General features: G+C 36.8%; 1 protein-coding gene across 5 annotated transcripts in view; it reads right to left on the reverse strand.

Annotated features, from left to right (window-relative positions):
- LOC105670182 (low density lipoprotein receptor adapter protein 1-like) overlaps window positions 1-22,694 on the reverse strand; it is a 69,380-nt gene that overhangs the window by 10,387 nt on the left and 36,299 nt on the right. For all 5 annotated transcript variants that reach the window (XM_067359133.1, XM_012363558.2, XM_012363560.2 and 2 more), the window contains one exon: window positions 1,303-1,499. In XM_067359133.1, coding sequence (XP_067215234.1) covers window positions 1,303-1,499 — 197 coding nt within the window. The remainder of the gene's footprint in view (window positions 1-1,302; window positions 1,500-22,694) is intronic.

Consider the following 22,694-nt stretch of genomic DNA (forward strand, 5'->3'; position numbering starts at 1 on the left):
ATACTGGTTCCGCACTAATTATTAATATCTCATGTACTGAATTCAAAATACGTAAAACTCGATAAACAATAAATCCATTTGTCGGAAGGATATTTGTTGGAATAATTTTTCCGTAACCAACTTTCATTCCTAACAATCGTATATTTATCGAAAATCACATATTTTGTGATGTTTTCACGTATAGAATAAAATAAAATTCTCTTTAGAAGCAATAGAAGCAATGCTCGATATTTGGCATATAAAGTTAAAACATATTTAACAACTGGATGTCGGATCAAACAAGCAGTTTCTAATTAATATTGTTTTTTGTACGGCAATATTCGCCCTTTACATGATTTTTGCTTTATGTACTTCCGAATTTCGCGTATTCGTAGCTATATGAAACTCGATTCCAATTTTCCACAATACCTTTATCGGTGACTAGCACAAAAGCCGGATTCTATTAAATAATATGAAAAAAGGGGAAAAACAGCGTCTTCGACTGTTACAGAGACAAAGCAATAATAAATGCAAAAGAAAGTAATCACGATTCATTTTCATTAGCTTTATTAACGAACCCGCGGCTATTCGCGAAATTAGTATCTTGCAATTTCAATTAAATTCTCTTCACGGTGGTCGCGTCGGAAAATGGTTTAAAGTAAATTACGCGGCGCAATACAATTTCGACGATAAATAATACAGTGGCAATCTCCGGCATGACTGCAAACTTGATCTCTCTTTCTCTCTCTCTTTCGCTCTCTCAACAAACGCCAGATTTATTAATAATTGAAAATTCTGCGCGAAGTATTATATGCGTTCATTATACAAGTGCAACATAAATATGTGTTGCAAATTGTGTTTCAAAAAAGAATAAAAAATCTAAGTACTTTTAAATATAGTTCTCTCTAGTGGTTTTACATAAAAATAATTATATATATATATATATATATATTAATACTGTGAATAGTTGTTACGTTTTTCTCAAATATTAGGTTCCAAAGTAAAAATAAAAAAAATTTTAAAAGATTAGAGAAATAAAATATATTACAATTAAAAATATAACAGAATTTGCAAACATGAATCAACACTTCATTTTTTTTAATATGCAATTTTTTTAAAAACAATTTACAACGTAAAAAATAATAATAAATTTAAAGAGAAAAATAAAAGAGAGCACATAATATATTTACACAAATTTAAAAAATTTAAAGCTGACCCCAGTTTAACCGCGAAAAAAAATTGCAAGGCTGAAAACCAAAGCTTTTCCAGAACGCCGCTAGTGAAGTTTAAAGAATAAATTATGAAAGGTTTTCAAATGCGTACCATAGTGATGACAGTCTTGATAGCTTCCGCCGTGGCTTCCTCGCTCGAGGGAGTTTCGACGAGGGTGCTGCCCAAATATTTGAGGGTGAACCTCGCCTCGGACGCATCCTCGGACTCCTCCCCGTGCGTCGTGCTCGCCGAACTGCCACTCTCCACGCACTCACGGCTGTTCGCCAGCGCCCATTCCTCGCATAGTTCTGAAAATTAACGTCGAGCGAGGTATTGGAATGAAATCGATTTGTGAGTAATTTAATGTCACAAAAATCTGTCGTGACGCAAAATAAAAATCCTTCTTTAAATTACATTAATAATTTTCCACGGAATATTACGTTATAAATTTAAAGATAGCGAAAATTAGTCAATTCAAAATTTTAGATTTGTCTAAGTTAATTCTCATAACTCGATTATCAAGCTATATTCGACGTAACATTTAATTCCAGCAAAACAGATGTCAAATTATGCCTGACATAATATTTTATGAAATTCTAAACGCACACAAAATAAGATCTTACTTTTCAGAATTAAAAATTTTTCACTTTATCATCGAGTTGTTGGAATAAAATGTTAAATTTGCTACGGGGGTGTAAATGAAATTTGCATTGAATTTCTGAACAGAGACAAGAGAAATAGTTTCTAAAATAACAGAGAAGGATTGTGAAAGTAAAAATTTTAGAGGCACGTATTCATGACAAATACATATACGAGTCCGACGAAGATAAATGTTACGGCAACATAGAAAGGGGAATGACTGATGTAACATTAGTCCAGATCCGTGCAACCACGTAAGCCAAGCCCGTTGTCTGTCCGCTTCATGACAGGAATAGCCGCGCGCGTGTGGCAATAATGGATATCCCGCGCGAGTGTACATATCGAATGTGCATCGTCGCAATTCTCTCTGTTCTGAATCTTGTCAATCAAATCGAGAAATTGCAACGTAATTTATTTTGAAGAAGTTGAGGAAAGTCAATTATCTTATTTTTGAAAAACAATCTGCGCTACAAGATAAAATATTGATGCCGTTTATATACTTTGCTCCGAAAACTCCCCAAATGACCCATATATTAAAATAGTCTAGTGATTTTTCATTAATATCATTGATTTTCCTGCTTAATGTAATCTCAGTTGATTGTCCACGGTGGACACAAGTTTGATCGAGGTACAAGAAAATTCGCAAAGTCGCTTTATCACTCCGATTTATCTTCGCCGCAAGTTTACGAAACAGTATCAATAGTTGTCTGTACTATTGCACACTTGCGGAAAAGTCGGAAAGCTCACGAGAGCGAGTCTCCGTACGTTGTTATTGCCGAGTGCAAACTTTATCCGCGGAACAATTTCGTAAAAGCAGCGAGAACTCGTTACCACCAGTGACGTGCCCGAACGCATCGTGATATTTCGATCGGAAAGAGAAAATCGAGTCCCACATCCAACATCTACGATTGTGTTCTTTTAGGAGAGTTAGCGATTCGCTACAATATGTCAAAAGTTTTCGTGCCACCGCGGCACGACAAAACGCTCTTGACTTTCTCGCTTTAACTTATGGCTCTTCGCAAATCGATCGGAAAAGTAGAAGACGAAGTACAAATCGGGTAGTCTGATGGGGATTATTAATCGTATCGGATGTCAAAAGTAGAACTCTAGACATATTTTCTCTCAACTATGAATTTCTGTGCAAATTTTAGATATTTCTTTATCAAAATTGGTTTGACTTTAGTGTATAAATACTTTAGTGTACTTATATTTCTAAATAACCAACATTGTTAACATTTTGCTTACTGGGTTAATTATGTATAATTAACATTAAATATTTTAATAACTGTATTTAAAATTTGATTTCAGATAAAATACATAAGTGTTAATAAATTTGTCTTAACAAATTTTAATAATTTATCTTAAATCAATCAAAAGACAAGATTTTATTTTCATAAGAATTGTGTAATTTTTATTATCATATCACTCTTAATCATTTCTCTTAATTTATCATAAACTATTTTCAAAGAACTCAATGTACGAGATATACTCGCCGATTTGCCGTCGTAGATAAAAATAAGTGGTAGACATTACTATAAATCGAATGTAGGAGACACGAAAGCGCAGGAAATGCGATATCGTCGTCGAGCCCATTTGTATCAATTTGTCAATGAGCACTCTCTACGTACTTTTTTTCTTTCGTATATTGCTGACTATCAATCTTTACCGACCGTCTGAAAAGATTCTCGCTCGATTTCGCAATAAAAGCGACAGTTATAAGCAATACAGCTTCTGGCAAGTTAACATTTTATTTTTAAGAAACAAATTTTTCATTTCTTCTTGTACTCGCAACAGTTTTACATTAGTATACTGATCAGTGGCGCACTCAAGTTATTTTTTCGGGGGAGGGGGGGGGGTTTAAAATTCACACACACACGCGCGCGCGCACACACACAAAATGAAACAATATGACCAAAAGTCAGGACAGAGGTCAGGTAGTATCGCTAATATATGTAGCAGTATCTTGATGTTCGGTAACATGTCATCGTCACAATGTTTTAAAGAGCTTAAAGTATCTTTTGGCCATTCTTGCTTAATCCTTTCACAATATGAATATCTTAAAATAGAAATTATATACGTTCGAACAGCAGTATAGCTGGAGAGGCTATCAATTATTTGTGTGCAAAAATATTGGTGTAAATTTTAAATTATTAAAATTGTGACTCTAATTAAAAACAGACAAAAAATACAAATGTTTGGACAAATTTTATTTAACTACAAATTTTTTACTTTTTGCTGTTAAGTTAATAAAAAAATAGAGCATATTAAAAATTTCGGGGGGGGGGGGGTTGACCCCCAAAACCCCCCCCCCCTTGGGTGCGTCACTGATACTGATAATTTATAGAAAGACTTCCGTCAATTTAGCTAAAAAAAGTAATATCCAATAATAGGAGGTCTTTAAAGAGTTCTACAGCTTTTAACATACTTTAATAATAATTCTGGCCTAATTTATAAAAATAAGATTGGAACAACAAGCTAAAAAGTTGATTGAAATATATTTAAAAACCGAAGGTATTGCAAAAGTATATCAAATTAATGGAAATCATGTGAAAACTACTAAAAACTGCTAAAAAGCTATTCAAAATATAATGAAAATAATATCAGCTTCAGAAATGTATGTTTTTTGTGTTCAAAAATATGTTTCTTAAATAATATAGTCTTACAATGTAGTTGTTGATTACACGTGTATGCCATTTGTATGACATTTTCAGAAAAAAAGTAGGCGTTATCTCTGACATAGCGAAATGCAAACTCATTGCGGCGAATTTAATCGTGACGTGAATATATGTACATACATATCTAGGATGTTCGTTTGCATGGAATGAAAAGAATTGACTTCAGAGACGATCGACGAGTATTTTAATATTTCAACAGCCGCGTTGACAGTGCGCTACGTGAAAGCCATTCCGCACACGACGCTGCTGACGGAAACGCTCGCCATCCGGCTAAAAATTTATGCGAACCGCTTCCATCCGGCGTAGCGTGGCACGGCGCGGCGCCGCAGCATAGAAAACCGATATGTGTGGTTTGTACGCGCCTCTAAAATTTCACTGAAGAAAAGACAACTAAAAGATACGGTCCATTGTCCGAAAATCATAATTGTAAATTATTGGTCCATTTTATAAGAATATAATTTTATTAAGATAACTTGAAACAGTAAAATTTAAGCCTTTAAACTTCTATTTGGCATTCCATGCAAGCTTCAATTCAAGTTTGCGAACTGCAACAATAAAGTGAATTTATGGCAGTGACGTATGTTTTACAATCACTTCAATGCAAAAGTATCGCGTCAATGGGACCTCTTTCGTATGCATAAAAACTGCAGTGGATTTTCAAAGAGACATATAGCTTCCACAAATGAAAATGGAAGAATCTCGCGATTTTATAGCTCGCAGCGGTATTTTTTTCTCCTTCTCTTTGCCTCTCACGAGCGAAAGCAATTTACGTAGTGGGTTTCTCGCTTCGGACACGGGCTACGCGAAATTAAACCAATTATCTAGATTTTTTCAGCAATTATTATTCCAACCGTGGAGTCTCCAAGTGAAAGAGAGATTAGCTATTCGGGAAATCGAGAAAGCGCATATGTACTCAGGAATTGCGAGCGCTGCATTTAGGAGTTAAATTTTTCAGCTCGCAGATTTATTTGCGCGCTTTAATCCCCCGGTGCAATGCAGTGCATTTTCATTCGAATCAGTAATGAAATGAGTGAAATGCGTATCGCAGAATGCAAAAGCCATTTGAATAATTCGTACAAAAGTAAAGAGTTAGTCCAACCGTGAACGCTGCAAATGAAATCTTCGTCAGAGGCTTTTTAGCGCGCGAGATATCCGCGCGACCGTGCGGTTTTATTTCTCCCTTATTTCCGGCCTGATTCGTTCGGTACATGCGCGCGCGCGCGCGCGCGGGTTAACCGAGGAAAACTTCGTTCCTCGGGCTTGTTGCGCGCCAACGAGATTTTTCTCTTCCGTGTTCAATATATACCGCCGCGGAACGATAGAGAGATGGAATTGATGCACGAATTTTCTTCTGAATCCGTTCGCGAAAGCAATCTTACTGGTGACGAAAAACACCGCTGCAATTTTTGACATGTATCTATACACGGTATAGGCATTGATTTGATTTTAAAGATAAAATCAGATAGCAAATGGAAAACAATCCAACGTCCGACAGCAGCAAGACATTCCATACATTTCGTGCATAAAATATATTTTTAGACCACCAAAATGTCAGAGATTATAATCCTTTCAATAATAATCCCTTCAAATTTTAATTAATTAAAAAATTACAAATATTGACTTTTATTTTAAAAACTGGTTTCTTCAGAAAAGTATAAATTAAAAAATATTCTCATAATTAGGGCGCGGATGTTCGTGCATAAAATATATTTTTAGACCACCAAAATGTCAGAGATTATAATCCTTTCAATAATAATCCCTTCAAATTTTAATTAATTAAAAAATTACAAATATGGACGAATATACGATCCCGTGTCGCGCGCAGAGAACCGCTGCGTGCGAGTGAGTCGAGTATTCGCTAAGGTAGCATTTCTCGAGAAGACCCGATTATACACATTATACACGATAGATATATTGAATTCAGATGAATTGACAATCGAGTTTTCTCGAGAAATGCTACCTCAGCGAGTACTCGACTCACTCGCACGCAGCGGTTCTCTGCGCGCGACACGGGATCGTGCACGAACATCCGCGCCTTACTCATAATGTTTCCCACGTTCTGAAGAGTTATTTAAAAAAACGGTCGAGTATTCTCGCGAAATGTATTTCCCGTTGCGCGCAGCTCGCGGGGATTATCGGAATCAAATGTCTTCCGCCATCGCGCTCGCTAAAAGGAAGAATCCGGTGATTTTACTGCGCTTGTAATGCGCCGAGAGGCGCACGGATCAATGGATGGCTGCGTGCCGCGGAGGCGGAAAAACGGAGAAGGAGAGCTGCCGTTGACGAACGGCGGACGAACGAACGAGCACTTCACCATGGCGCGCATTTCGCGACGGTGATCCACCATAGAAGTTCTATTCAGTACGACTTTCCATTCGGAGAGTTGCGCGCGTATCCGTATCGGTGCGCGCTTTCATCCCTTTCCTCATTTCTGCAAAACGCGACTGCTGCCGGATATTTCTCTACTACCCATTTACGTACGGCGCTGGTTTTCTAACGCAAAATCATACGATAACTGAATTCCGTCGCTGCCGCTGCAAAGCACAGTGATATGAAATTATTGACGAATAAGCGCGAACGAGTCATTTCTCCCTTCGTCGCGTCTTTTCCAGTGCGCGAAGTCTCGAGTAAAAAGAAGAGAAAAAAAACGCGCGTGACACTCGTCTTAAACGAATTTCTGACATTAAACGAATCTGTCGATTTTACATTGCAAGATAAAAATAATTTTATTACAGATATTTTATTTGAACCTTAACTTTCATATTTTCACTTCAGCTTAATGTTATAATTAATGCCTTCCTTTTTAACTTTAAATAATTTTAGGATGCAAATAAATATCAAATCATAGAATTTTCTCAGTCAATTCATTTGCATTTTTTATCATTCGTTTTCTTTTTAACTTATAATCTTACGCTTTTTAACGTGCTCTTACAAAAACAAATGCGTTTGTTATTCGAAACGCAAGCAAGTATTTTAATGGCATTAGATTCTGAACTATTTGCTTGAATAAATAGGGGCGAACGCGTTCGTTTTGTGCATATGTTTCGAGATGCTAGCTGGCGGGAGTACCGAGCCGCATAGTAATCGCGTGCAAACGCCCGAGCGCAAACAATGCAACCGTGCGGTGCAATCGGCGAAATTGAATCGGCGAAAATTGGCCCCCAGCCTGCGCGCGCGCATCAAATCTCTCGTCCCTTAGCAGGATTGTTTACAGTGAGCAAAGGCGCAAAGGGGAACGTGGAATCTCGTTAGACTGGCTCTCACATATAGGCAGGAACGCGTAAACATAATATTCCAGAAGTCTCGTACTTTTTTTTTCACACGCCTTTGGTATCTAAAATATTTAGAGAATCACTCTTTCATGTTTTTAAGTGATTTTAATCATTTTTATATCGTTCTTCGATAATTATTTTTTGGTGAAAATCTGTGATTTTTAGATGATTATTAAAACAGATAATATTCACAGAACTTTTCATCTTTAAAAAAAGATGTTACATAAAGATATTTTTACGAGCGCAATTAACTTTATACTAGCAAACGTAACAACTAAATACCGCTGGGAAAGCAATTCAGATTTTCGAGTTGGCCTGATTTACAAACTTCGCGCCATGAGCAATTTAGTCGGAGTTTAACCATCCTTGCTTCATGGGCAAAGCTCAGTCTGATATGTGTCCTCGAGGGGTTTCTACTTTGCAAATAGAGACAGATAGAGAAACAAAGATGAGAGTTATCCAGGAGGAAATCCAGCAACCTAAATATTGCTGCTCGGTTTTCATCCGAAATTACAAACTTTTATCTGATTTATTTTATTCAAACCCGTTATACATCTACAATTTCTGCTATAATTTTAATTCCATTCGTGAATTACATCTAAAATGCAATTTATATTTTCGGGAGAAGGCAAAAAGTATTTCCAACATTTCTTATCTAATGCAAAGAAACCAAAAACACACCTGCAACTCATAATATAAAATTTGTTTTTAAAGCAGCATGAATATTTTTTTCCGAAAAACATTGTCTCCTAGAATTTCTTCGTGCTTCTTGTCGGCGCGCACTGCGAGTTCTCGAGTTCGACGTAAAGCTTGCGAAACTACGAGCCGCGTCACATCTCGCGGCAGCGAAGAGGCGAATTGCCACCCGACTAGAACGAAACTCGATAAATTCGAGATCTTTATTTCTGGTGAAACCAGAGATGAACCCGTGAGATACGTCTAACTGGCGCGTAACAGTAAACCGCACTTTACTCGAATGAGGTGACGGTAGTGCAAATGTCGCGTTTTATCTTCACCTACGAAAGCACCTTGCGTTTTATATACACACGAAATATATATTTCTCTTAAATAATAAAACAGCAATATTTTTCCTGATATAATAAATTAAATTAACAGAGATATCGTAGTTGAGATAACGTGAAATGTGTAAAAATTGTTTGTAAATATTTTAAGTCCATCTAAAAATATTTAGGTACTGTTAAAATGTATGGGAACAGATTTAGCGTAGAACGTTCCACATATAGTTTTATCTGTTTCTCGGAGTAGAGAAAAGTATTTCTCGTATGCTCACCCGATTCGTTCAAACTCGTAGAACAGCGACATTGCTCACGATAAGGCATTCATAGATTTTTCCACCTCATAAAACAACCGTGCGCGCGGAGGCTATAATCGCGTTTGCATATTTACATATCACGGTTCTGCGATAGTGAAATACGCAATTTTTCTGCCGATTACGCGCACAGCCAAGCTTTGCCGTGCGCATAAAAGCACATCGATGTTTATACGATCCCTCGATACCCGAGGAAGAAAAAAGGGTTGTAAGATGGATTTTCATAGACATGGATTGGCCAATGCGGCAAACCACATTTACGAAAAATCGCGCGAAGAGAGAGCTCCAATTTTTATTTCAGATCTTTTATATAGATTTCAATATAATTCCAATAAAAAATTTTTACATATTCCTCCCGCATAAAACAGTTACAAGACTGCAAACTTTATAATTTAAATTTGCAGATTTCAATTTCTGTAATTAAAATAAGAAATATTACTGTGTGATATGATAATAATAGCAGAATAACAGATAATTGATATTAAAAAGTGAAAGAAATAATGAAGAAAGTAATTCTAGCAGACTTTTCCAATGCAGATACTGTAGACAAAACGAATTTCCGAAACAACAATAGCAAATGTGATCATTCACAAATAAGCTGAAGCTCTGCTGAAGATACAGCTGACCAATTCATTTAAATTGTGTAACGACTTTATCAAACGGGCATAAAATATTCATGGCCTTTTCCACCTCGTAAACTCAGACTCAGCTCGCATATATCCATGGAGATCGAACTGGATTTCAGGGCATAAATTATTCGCGCGATATAGTATGCGCTCTGAAAACTTTTAATTATGAAACTTCGCGCTGCGCTGTATCGGCCACCGCCAAGCCGTATGCGTGCTCTCATGTTTTCATTAATTTAGAAAATAAGCGAAGCGGTCATTGTGAAACTGTACGGTTGAATACAACGCGAATATATAAACTATTTATTCCTACTCCTATTTGAAAGCGGCGCAAATTGTATGAATAGTCGGAGAAATATGCAATGAAGTTGCAATGTATATAGTAAAATAAAAACTAAATGTATAAAAACAATATAGATAATAAAACACTTCTCTAACGAAACTAATTATTACCTATAAATAAATGTGCTTTAGCTTTTAATAAGGTTTCACTAAACATGCAGCGCATAACTTTATTTTTTATATTCAAACACGGTGAGAAATATTTTCTGTGTGACAGAAAGCAAGATTTTATGCGTTGAAATTTCGACGGAATAGCGCGACGAAGTAAAGTAATCTGCGTGACAAGCGGTGATGACGCCAACCCCTTCTCTCTCTCTCTTTCTTTCTCTCTCTCGAAAGAGAGAGAGAACAATTCAACGTGACGCGATGTTGCACGCCTTGATTTGTCGCGCGAAGTATCGCCGTTGTCGTTCGCTCTACGGTGTCTGAGTTTTAGCGGCTTTTCGCAGTTTCCTTACTTTACGAGGTTATTATACGAGGAAGAGTAATGGACGGCGTAGCCGCCGGTATGTTTTGCCATGAGCGCCGACTTCGATGTGGCGAAGCATACACTTGGTCCACTGGGTGTATATTAAATGCATTAGGTGGAAGAGCTCTATCGTGCATGTCTATGTAAATGTAAATGAGCCCTCCAGATACAATGAATTCTAATGAGTTATCCACTACATCACTTTCATTTATAGAATTTAAGAAATAACAAGAAGCTGTTGGAAGAAAATTCCTTTTCAGTTGAAAATCGCTTACTAATCGAAATGATAATACGATAATAATGAGCAAAGTGCTCTTTCAGCCCTTCATATCTATATTTATCACGGACATTTTATTAACATTATTAAACATTTTTATTAGCAGTTCAAATTTTGAATAAAAATATTGAAATATTTTCCGATAGTTATTATTGGAAAGTAAAAATATTCAAGCAATAACTTTCCGCCGGAGTACTTTCCACTAAAAAACAAATCAATTCTATATTGATCAGAATAAATGAAAATCATTTACATTTAAACGTGAATTTGAGGAAGCCTCGATATACATTCGGATGGTCCTGCTGGATGTTCCATTTGTAGACAGAATACCGTACCAAATCGATCGCCGATACATCGTTCCCACGCTCGCAGAGTGCTGCAACGCGATAAGGAAAGCTCAATACCGTGCACTTGGCATTCTCACCCCCGCAATGGCATCTCTCCGAGGCGACGCCCCTGCACTTCGCTTGATTATACGAGCGGAACAAAAGCGAGCGCGCAAGCCGTAGGAGAAACGCGCTGCTTCCACTTGTTCTCGCGGACGCACACTTTTTAAAGTCACGTTGACTAATTTTATTCGTGCTGGCGAGAACATAAGTCACGTTTCTCACAACCAATCGAAAAGTGCAAAACAAAACAATGGTGAACTTTTATGTGAGAGAATAAAGACAACTTTAAAAGTATCGAGAATATTAATTTGTAATTTATAAAAGCGACCAACAATTTAAGTCTTCTCAACAAACTAGATTCAATAAATCGCATTATTTAAAATTTGTCTTCGGATAAAGTTGATTTTGAAGAAAATTTCTCGCTCGTTAATAAATGAATAGATAAGAGAGAAAGTTCTTAAGAAGGAAAGTATCAAGGGAAGTGCATTAATTATCTCACATTCTGTATACACGTTAATTAAACGGGTTTTTACCTCTTTTTGGTTTAAAAGCTTTTTAGTACCGAAAAAATTTTATTCTTTTAAAAAATAAATCATAAAGGCTAAATTAATTGCTACTTTTATTATTCGCTCGGCGTAGCGGAAGAGCAAAAGAAAAGAGCGATGTCGGTGGTATACGATGGTGTAGTGGAATGGACTTTTCAAAGTCGCGTTAGCGGCCCGTCTAATTGCACTCGTGCGGTGAAAGCGAGCTGTTCTTTCGCAAATAATTAAAAAAATATATGCCTGCCTCTATCGAACCAGCATGGTTGCCGAGCGAAATTTAGCGAGCGAAACAAGCCTTTGGAAAGAAGCAAAGTAAATATTTTTAAAATTGTGACCGGTTGCCATTTATAATAACTATTTTTATTATATATTAAAACTATCGCTGAATTTTTTTAATACCAAAACCGATGGCTGTAAATTTGTTATTCAAAATTCAACATTTGTGTTTGGAAATAAATTTCTAACACAAATATTACACATAATCGAAATAAAGGATCGCGAGTATTCTCTTTCGTTACTTTTTCTTATGACGTAATACACGCGTAGCAAAGTTATTCGGCGAGAATCGACATTATTGTGACATCCATCCTCAGCAGGAGCGACAAGTAATTGGATCGAACTCACGCCGCGCGTTGAATCGAGTCAAGTTTCGTCGCTCCTATTTTCCAGAAGTTCCTGTACCGACTTTGAGAGAACCGAGTCCGCCTCGGCTTTCGCGTCTGTTTCCGTGGATTTAGCGATCCACGAATAAAGGACGGGGAGTTGGCCGTATCCCCTTAGGCTCTAGTAGGAAGTATCTTACAGCTAGATAATTAATCCTACTCTCTGGAGCACGTTCGACCGTGCTCAATTTAAGGATATGAAAGATGCAGAACGTGAGATACGGGAAGAGCCGATCTTATTCCATGAAAATGCAAGAATATCTATCCGCTGTGTACCGTTCTTTTAAACGGAGTGACCCTATTTTTATGGAAAGTGTTCCTAACATATACAACGACACGAAAGATATGTACACCGCGCTTTCTGACCACGCTGTATGTCGGGAATATTTTCATCGAGGGATATAAAATATGTGAAAGAGTAAAAACACCAGAAAAATCTGAAATATTATATTAAATATATTTTTCTAGTTATTTTTCTCCGCGTACTACAGTAATTTTATCTCAAATTAAATAAAAATAATATAATTTTTATAGTTTGAGAAATTATAAATATTCTTTATAAGTTATATATTTATCTCTCCACTATAAAAGTGAAGAATTTATATTACTTTTTCTCGCAAAGGTTTCTGAGAACAAATCCTGTACTACTCTTTTCCTCTGAGGAGTTATAAAAGCGATAAGAATATATATTTAATAACTTATCTCAGCTTGGGTAATGCTATTATCTAACACGGCCACATCACCGGCTCACGTAATCCTTCTCTGACCGTAACGTTTAAAAGATGATAAGATTTTTCACGAGCTTGTGGCCACGTTAGGAGCACGAAAATCTTTCTGTTACTAAGTTCAACCGTTGCTATGCAACAGAGCTTTTCAGGATAAAAATATCAATTCCCGTAGCCGTTGAAGAAGTCGAGAAAACGTCAGAAAGATATTTGAAGTCCACGTAAATAAAATATTTTCAGAATGCCGAAAACCAAGATCCGAATCCGAGGGGAAGGTTCGCACGGACGAAAAACTCCTTCAATTACGTTTCGGAATTTTCGTTGTTTTCTCGAAAGAAAAAAACCTTCCTCACGAAGAGAACGTTAATTACTTCTATCGAGAATACTAAGGATTTTGGGAAAAAAGGATCGCCTTAGAGGAAAATCTTTGACAATGCCGGCCAAAGCGAGAAGTAATTTCTCCTTCTCTCTTCCTCAGGGAATAAAGAAAGGATTTACCCTCCGTCGTATAGTTATTTCCCCTTTGAGCTCTCCTTTCTCTTGATCGGACAGTGCCTTCGTGCCCTCGTGCCGCGCATTACCGCCGAAGGCGCTATTTCGGAACGGAATTACAAGCGATCGCTCGGGAAGGAGCAATCGATCTCGTATAAGCGACTGAATGAACTTCTGCATCTAGTTCTGAATTTACGTAATTAATAGCCCCGAGCAGTCAGCGCGTGTAGCTCAAGTCGATCGGACGTGGGATACATTTGGCGTGGGTAGACATTTCAATCAAGATTCTTAAAATGCAGAACTAAATTAGGACCATAAATAAGATAAACATAGATAAACGTATGAGAATAAGTAAAAAAAAAAACAAAAGAGTATTTTCAGTTGACTTAAGAATTGAGTCAAATAATTTTCTCGACGCGGCATTAATTTTTGCCGCAGAAAAATATCGTCGCACGTTTGTTCGATCCTCTCAAACCATCCCACTCGACTTCATATCACCGGGACGAGGGGTCAACCTGTGCGCAAACAAGAAATCCCATCTCGCATCAGTTCGTCTATACGTTCGCAATCTAATCATTCGTGAGATAGAATGTACTCCGAGACGCAAAAGTCAATTAAAGCCTCGCGTCGACGTATTCGTGCGGTAAAAAAACTGCGATCGGAAATGGAAACCCACGACGGGGCTTCGACGGTAAACCGGAGTCAGTTTTCTAAAACATTTTCCGTTTGCCCGCCTTGTATCCGCTGTTCTCCCAGCTCCCTCGAGCGGCTTAAGTGGCAAAAAACCCACCCCTGTGTCTGCGCGAACTCGCTTTAACTCGAATGCACTTTAACCCCTCGTTCCCACTCCACCTGCTGCTGCCTGGCTTTTCTAGACGACTGGGCCCCGCCGCTTTTGTCTCGCTCTTTTCAGCCCGAGGCTGCGCGAGATCCGTTAAATCGTCCTATCTTCGAACCACCAGAGCACTGAACTCGACTATTTTTTATTTCGCTTCACTATAGAGAAGAGATGGAGCGAGAGTTATAGCTCTCTGTCGAAATTAGCATTGCTAATAATAGAGCACATGTTATTCATGAAAGTTTTCAACGAATTGGAATGAGTTTGTCTGTGAGCGAAAGGTTACTAAAAGTTTATATAAATTTTCTTCTTTAATGATATTCTAACTAAATATAAGTTTATAATAATGTTACAATCGTTTTATAGCAATTTCTAACATTAACTTTCCTGATTAATATGAGATATGTATTCTATTTATATAATTTATTTTTGTAAGTTACACATTTTAGCGTGTATTTCTTACTCTTCTCACTTTAAAGATATGCGCGAAATCATTTGATAACTAAATGCTTCGAAATAAAACTATCCAGTGCATTATTCTATCGTTATTGTGCAGCACAAGAGTATTAATATTACAAGCAGAAGAATGCTTCTTAAGCGTCCGTTTACCCGATCGTCATAACGATCCTCGAACTCGAACATTTCGAAATGCGACTTTCGGAACAACGCGCACAATGCGCCGTTTTGTCGAGGTATTCCTCTTCGTGAGAATCTACACGCTCGTCCTGTACGTTACGATATTACTCGCGTAACACATGTGGAAACGGCATAGAGAAGCTCTCCAAAGCGCGGAGTTAAATCCGCAAGTGTGTTCTAGCGAAAGGACCCCAGCACAGAGGGTTGCAAACTCGGGCTTTGTGGGCGAAATATGTGTTCCGGCACGAGCAACTCCTCCTCGCCCTCAGCCCTTTCAGCTATGCTCCGTAACTCGTCGCCGCCGCCGCCCCCCCCCCCCTTTGTGTTTACAGCCTTGCGGTGCAGGTTAATAAACGTCCCTATATTATGCCGCCGCTTTGCGCAAGTACGAAAAAAGCGCATGCACCTTGGCTGTTTTCCCTACGTCATTAATTATAATGTAAAAAATTGTCTATTAAAAATTGCGCTTCGACCAATTGTCGAGCAAACTAATTTCTTAATATAAAAGTATTTGAAATAACTCGAATGTAATTTAAAAAAGAAAAAATCTTGTATCTACATTCTTTTTTCCATCCTCGCTCGCGTAGACATCGCGTATTCAAAATTTGCTTATCCGCGGTTCCATATTTATATTCCATAACTATATTCGGTTTACTGCGTGTATCTCGTTAGCGTTCAAGGTTTCCTTAGCATCATAAGACCTCCTCGCCCGAGCTTTTCCAGAATATCGTTTTCTCAGTGACCTGCGCATCGCGCTCAGTCTGGACCCTCTTATTAACCATGCTTGGAAGAACATACATGCGCCAGAGTCGAGTGACTGTATAATTCCGACGAACTAATCCTGAAGGGAAACGGGACAGCAAGGACCTTTGCGACGAAATCCTATTACGAGACAGATTACTTCTGCGAAGTATCGATCCCGAGCGCTGTAACGTTGACGCATCAAAGCCTGTCAGCTAATTCCTATCGCTCGTCAGCTTACAGACAAACATTCAACTCGATTGTACAGAAATATGAAAAATAATGATAGAATCGACTACAGAAAGAAATAATAAATATATAACCGAAAAATCTTCTCCTTTTATATTTAGAACAAAACACATTTCGCAAATTAAATTTTAGAGGCAAATAGAGAATATTCACACCTGGTTTAATTAAGAAGTTGTTTACAAAATTTTATTTTCAAGCTTTTAGTTGTCAAATTATTTTGCATTGAAGAGCAAATTGCATGGAAAAAAAAAATAACCGAGTAAAAATTGACGTTAACAAATAATTGTTGCCGAGAATGAAAATTCAAGTTCCCGGGATACGCTGTGAATATGCTCACAGATATAACCCTAGCGTGTGTGCGACAAATAAGATATCATGTCGCGAGAATGAAACAGAAACTTCTCGAGAGATCTCGGCGATATGTCTGGACACGGAGAGTTCTACCGCGCCATTTCCGGTTACTCGCGGCATTATGAGCTAACATTTGTACCGGTTATTTCCAACGGAGACTACCACGATTCGCCGCGTTGTAATGGGATTACAAAGCGGCTGGATAAAAGCCCAGAACTCGCTCCCCTCGCCTGCGCGCCCGCGGGATTAACACAATCCCGTAATATACGGTAAATTTACCCGGTAATCTCCCATTTCAACAAAAGGAGAGAGATAACGGCTCCGAAGTAAGAAGTAAGAAAACCTTACGGCAGCGAAAGTTGTAATATGCTGTAGAATATTACGCGAGAATGCTCGCAATTGGCGAGAACCAGCTTATCATCCTTCTACAAATTCACAACAAGGTCAAATTTAATACAGTCAGTTCTTTGGACATTTGGATTTCTCGACTCATTTACTACAAATTAGACAAATCGAGAAAAAATTAAATCAATAAAGTAAAAGATTCACTTTGCATACTCTATAATGCTAACTTTCTCTATAAACTTAACTTTCGTTCATTTATCTCATTGAATGTAGAATCAGGTGTTTTAATTCTTTCGGTACGGAACAGCGTAATGAAGAAACACTCTGTGTGGCCGGAATAAAAATAGTAGTAACAAGCGCTGCGAGTGCATATATGGACTTCTTTCTCTGAATGCATATATGCGCCAACAGTACTCAAAGGATTAATAATGTTTGATGCATTTGCAAAAATATTTCACGCAATTTAACGAATTTTTTTAATTCTTTGTAAATATAAAGCAATATTGGACTATACACTTAGTTGTATAAAATGTAGAATGTTTCTTAAATATTAAAAATATATAATACTATAAAAATCTAATTCTTAAATATAAATGCATCAGATTTGTTGTGTGGCAGCATATATTATTATAATATAAAATATTTTGAATATACATCTCCATTTTAACAAGTTACGTTAAACTAAATTATCATTGCACTTAAAATTTTACAAAATATTTTAGAAAGCTATAAAAACGCACAGCTTGTTTCTTTTCATGTACATCTAAAACAATGTCTGCAGAGAGAACTGTAAGAAGGAAAAAAAGTATCTCGCGAGGTCGACGATCAATAGAATCTTTCGGGGCATACCAAAGTAGCCTGGTCTCTCGCGGTGGTTTTATTCATTCCTCGATCTCACTTCTATTCGCCGCAAAAGATCGCAGGAAGAAATTTTCCGGCAAAATTGACCTGCGGTCGAGTCTAGGGAAGCAAAAATGTCGGGAATGTCTCAACTTCTTTTCCTGAAAGTGAACATATCGAAGAGAAAAGGAAGAAAGGAATAAGAATGCCGAAAGAGCGAGAGAGGGAGAAAATAACAAAAAAGCGGAAAGAAAGGGAAGAAGTTTAAAAGAAGAAAAGACATGTGATTGCGGCAAAACGGAAGAGAGCCGCGATATCTCGAAAAGTGGATGGGCGACGAGAGTAGCGTTTGCATTGGAAATTCGGCGATAGCTCGTCGAATCCGCAAAGCCGACCAGTTTGGCAAATAGCCAGACATTCGGATTTGCGTGCTGTTCCTCAACAATGACGGTAGCCGCTAATAAATACAACGCATTCCCACACGAATGCTGAATTTGATCTGCTTTAATCCTCTCGTCAGCGCCTGTCTCGCGCATGCATATGGAATAGATAATGCAGTTTTAGAAAAGATGGAAAACAAAAGTATTAAAGTATTATGTTGAAGGCAATAAAACAGTAAAACAATAAAAAGTAATAATAAATTGATATTTTAAAAAATATCATATATTTTTTGGTGTACCTAGTAATTATCTTTATTTTAATTTTACACAATAATTTCATTTATTGCAATTGTTGTAAATTTAATTTAATTTTCAAGTTTAAAGTTAAAATAAAAAGTTAAAGTTTTCTTCTGCTCTATACATTTTTTTGAACATACAATTATACAATTTCGAATTCCTGTTCTCTTGAAAGAAAAATTACCGATTCTTTTCACAACAAGTTTTAATGAGCCATATTATTTATATTTTATAAGTGCGTTGCGGAGAATTTAAAAGGGACAACGTACTCACTTCCTATGATAAAAAAAGCATCGAAAATCTGCTTTACGCTATTTCACATAAAGGTATTCGCGGTGTGTGACGCAAAAAGTAGTCACGCGGCGAGCCGCGCGGCAATTAGTTCGGGCAAATCGAATTTCCATGCTAGAAATCTCGACAAAGCCGAGAGGCAGCAGAGGCTGTCATTTAATTTGTATTTAAATTGAGTGCCGAGTCACCCCCTATTCCATCCCCCCTCCCCTCACGCTCCTCTCGCGGTTTCCCGATGGGCGCGACCGGAATAATCTCGCACCCGCACGAAGGGGCTCGTTTATTTGCCGCCGTCGAGTTTCGACGTCGGGAACTTAAGTCAATTACGGTGACGTTAATCGAACGAGAGAGAGAGGGAAGGGTAGGGAGGTGAGAGACGCGTATCAGATGTATTCCGCTGAAGCTAAAGAACGGCGAAAGATACTCCAATGACGCCGGCGCAACTTTCCCACGTCGACCGAGCCGATTTAATAGACTTCTGGAGACAGTCGCGATCAATTATGTCGACCTTGAGAGAACCGAGCTGTCGATAATTAATGAACCGTCGTCGATTGTAATTTAGCTACCCGGAAGCGTATCTGGCGACGTAATAAATTGCTATCTTACGGAGTTACTGCGACGCCGTTGCAAACATGCGACGCGAAAGCACTTAAAAGAAAGTTAAATTAATTTGCACCGTCAATTTCTACTAATTAATTCTGATTAACGATTTCCTGCAATTCGCTATAGCTGTGCATATACGAATCAGAAATCAAGATTAGAAGCAGAAATTAAGCAGGATACATAATTATAGAAATATAAATTACAAGAAAAAAAGATGTATAGTTGTTTATATCGCAAAAAGAAACGTACACGCAATATGTTTATCGTATTTGCGTTGTATTCATGCAACGAGCGAGCCAGTAGCAATTTACGGTGCTTATGCGTTAATTAATCCCTCGTCTCTTGCCAAATATCAGCGAAACGTTAATGCATGTCGCGTGCGGCGTTTACGCACGACGGTGCAGCAAACGCGAGGGCAGCAATCCCGCTGTACATGTACATTCGGAAGAGCGGCTTGACTCTCCACAAGCGGTCACAGACCCTCTCCTACGAAACGGTAAACCGACGCGCACTGACGTACACTGATATTGTTCGCGACAATTAAAACAACCGCGCAAATGCGATTAAATTCATCTGAAGAGAGCGTTGATTAAGCGACGCTTAACGCATTTCACGCAATGTGATTCTCATTTGTTCACACCTTCTTCACGCGTCTCGCGACAAAGACTTACTGTTAGAGCAAAGCAAGACTTAAGCAGATTTCTCTTCTTCTTTTTTCACTTAAAAAATTAAAAGAAAACTTATCGATCATTAGTTTTAATCGATATATTTCCTCTACATTAAAATATGTCTTTATCTATTTTTCTCTTGGTATATTATTAAAATCTATTAATTGTTAATGGATGAATAAAACTTAGATGTGTCAATTTAATAAATCCGGCGTTTTCAAAATTTTCTAAAAAATTTGCTTTAATTACAAAAAATCTATAATTTTAATTCAGCGTATAATAATAGAAATAGCAGTTATGTATATAACAGATAATTTGAAAATATTAATATAAAATATTAATTTGAAATAATTATCACCAGTTTTTTGCCTACGGCGATGCTCTTATATGCTATTGCATTAATACCAATCAAAGGGGAACGCGATGTCAATAAAGATTAATTCATAGGGCAGATATACTGTAACAGGATCCACAATCACAAGTCAGTCGAATTGTGTGTCATTATCCAAATTTGCACGATATTTACTGAACATAGTGCTTTGATTGACGAACTGCAGAATTTGTCAAATAATATGGTTCGTGTTTGTAGGGCAAATAATTGCGTTCCGTAATGATGAGGTTTAATACACCATTGATGCATCGTTGTCGCATAGTATAGATATTCTACAGAATATGTCATGTAATAATGTTATATAATTATTTATAATAAATACATTATAGCGTACTATGCATTATATAACGGTATTTCATATATATTAAGTAATTATATTATTAATTAAAAATAATTTAATTAATCGAATTATTTTAATATAAAATAAAAATAATAATATGCACAATTTTTTAAAGGATTAATCTTTTTTGCTTACTTGATATTAATATTAAAATGTATAGGTAATATTAATATTAATACGAAAAGCTTTTAAATATGGTAAGTGAAAGCTTTACATTGCGAACACGAATCTATCAGTACCATTCATCCATCATACCGGACATGCATGAAAAATAAATTGCATCCTTGAAAGGTTTTGAGCGCCCAAAGAAGTAAGAAGCAAAATGAGTTTTCGTGTTACATCAATTTTACTGAGGCTTTCCACTTTAACTCGTTTATCGAGTTCACCGCAATGCTAATTACTAACTACTAAATTAATTTAATATCACGTCGACAACAAGTATTAATAGTGAATTCTATAATAGATTCTACATTATTTAACAATGATGAATACCACTCATTGATATTTCTGTCAAATAAATTAACAAATTTGGTGCCCTGCTCCGACAATGTTCATGTATTTACGAATCAGTGATTCTCGTACATTTTAATAAACTCTATCGAAATATGCTCAATCAATAAACTAATAATTTATTAAATTAACAAATTAATACCTCTAATATCTATCACGATGATAAATACAAAGCTATAAATGTGAGTACGCAGAATAGAAACAACAAAAAATATCTATTCGAATGCAAAATTCAAAAATTCAATTGTACGTCGGACAACAAGATATATGAAAGCGGCGGTGCATGATAATAAATTAATGCATCCCATTGCAAAGGGAGACAGACAGGTTCCCCTCGATATCATCTCGCGAGATCGAAGAGCACCTGCTGCACTGTATATCCCGCTATCTCTATTGCCGTGGCAAACTGCCCCGGTCGTAAAACACGCGGGGAAAAGCGCGCGATTGGCACACGGCAATTTTACTGCGACACGAACGAGAGAACCCGTTAATGTCAGTTTTCGTTTATATAGTTGTCGAGTGATATTCTGGGCGTGACGGCAGTCGAAAACAGCTGTGAATTTTTTCCCGCAATAATCCGCGCTGTCGCGAGATGTAAAAGGTAAATTAGAATCCATGATCATTCTGTCGCCGATGTTAACACATAGTTATTATTCTGCGTAATTATTTTATTTCCATCCTTTCATCTTTGGAGACAAATCTAAAACTGAACGACCAGACTTGACGCCGAATAGAGAGTATGTGAATTATTATCGTTAAAGCGTTAACATTTTATAGACAGGTTCTTTCCTTAATTTTCCACCTCGTTCATCTGCAATTTTGACATCATTCGAATCAATATTGTGATATGCACAGACGTATTTCTCTTTTCAGGATTTTTATCATTAATCATGCACTTTCCGCTCTCGATACCGTGACGTAGCACGATACGCCGCGATGAAGTATGGTTATGTGTGATAGATGTATAAAACGAATTATGTATTGCCGACGGAAACGGATGGACATGCATTCGATATGCGCCAAACATCGATAAGTACCTATTGTTATAGCTTATCGAGAAACCCGACAGATTATCAAGTCTAGTAAATGCGATGCGAAAATACGTTAGTTGATTTCCGATTTTGCACGGAAATATGTAAATTTGTCTAGAAATTCACGCAAACAATATTTACTGCAATATTCAAAACAAGTTGATTTTTCTAATTAATATCATACTGAAAAGTTTTCATATTAAATATCTCGACAGTTAAATCGCAATTTAAAATTCTCTTCATTTATTTTTTATAAATAGAAAATTTTAAAAACTATAAAATTTTAATATAAATTTGAAGAGTTCAAATTTATTATTAAATCAGTTATAAGTAAAATAATCTCAAAATTCGATCCAATATAAAAAAATAATAAGTTTTCAGTACAAAAAATAATTTTAAAATGTTTAATGAATATCGCTTGTTGAATTCCAAGATAAAACTTTATTAAAATTCAATTTATGTCGGCAAAAAATTATATATAATAAAGAATAAAATATTAAATATTAAATATTAAAATTTAAATATTTAACGTTAAATATCAAGTATTAA

The sequence above is a fragment of the Linepithema humile genome, chromosome 7, assembly GCF_040581485.1.
Source record: "Linepithema humile isolate Giens D197 chromosome 7, Lhum_UNIL_v1.0, whole genome shotgun sequence".
In the NCBI taxonomy this organism is placed as follows: domain Eukaryota; kingdom Metazoa; phylum Arthropoda; class Insecta; order Hymenoptera; family Formicidae; genus Linepithema; species Linepithema humile.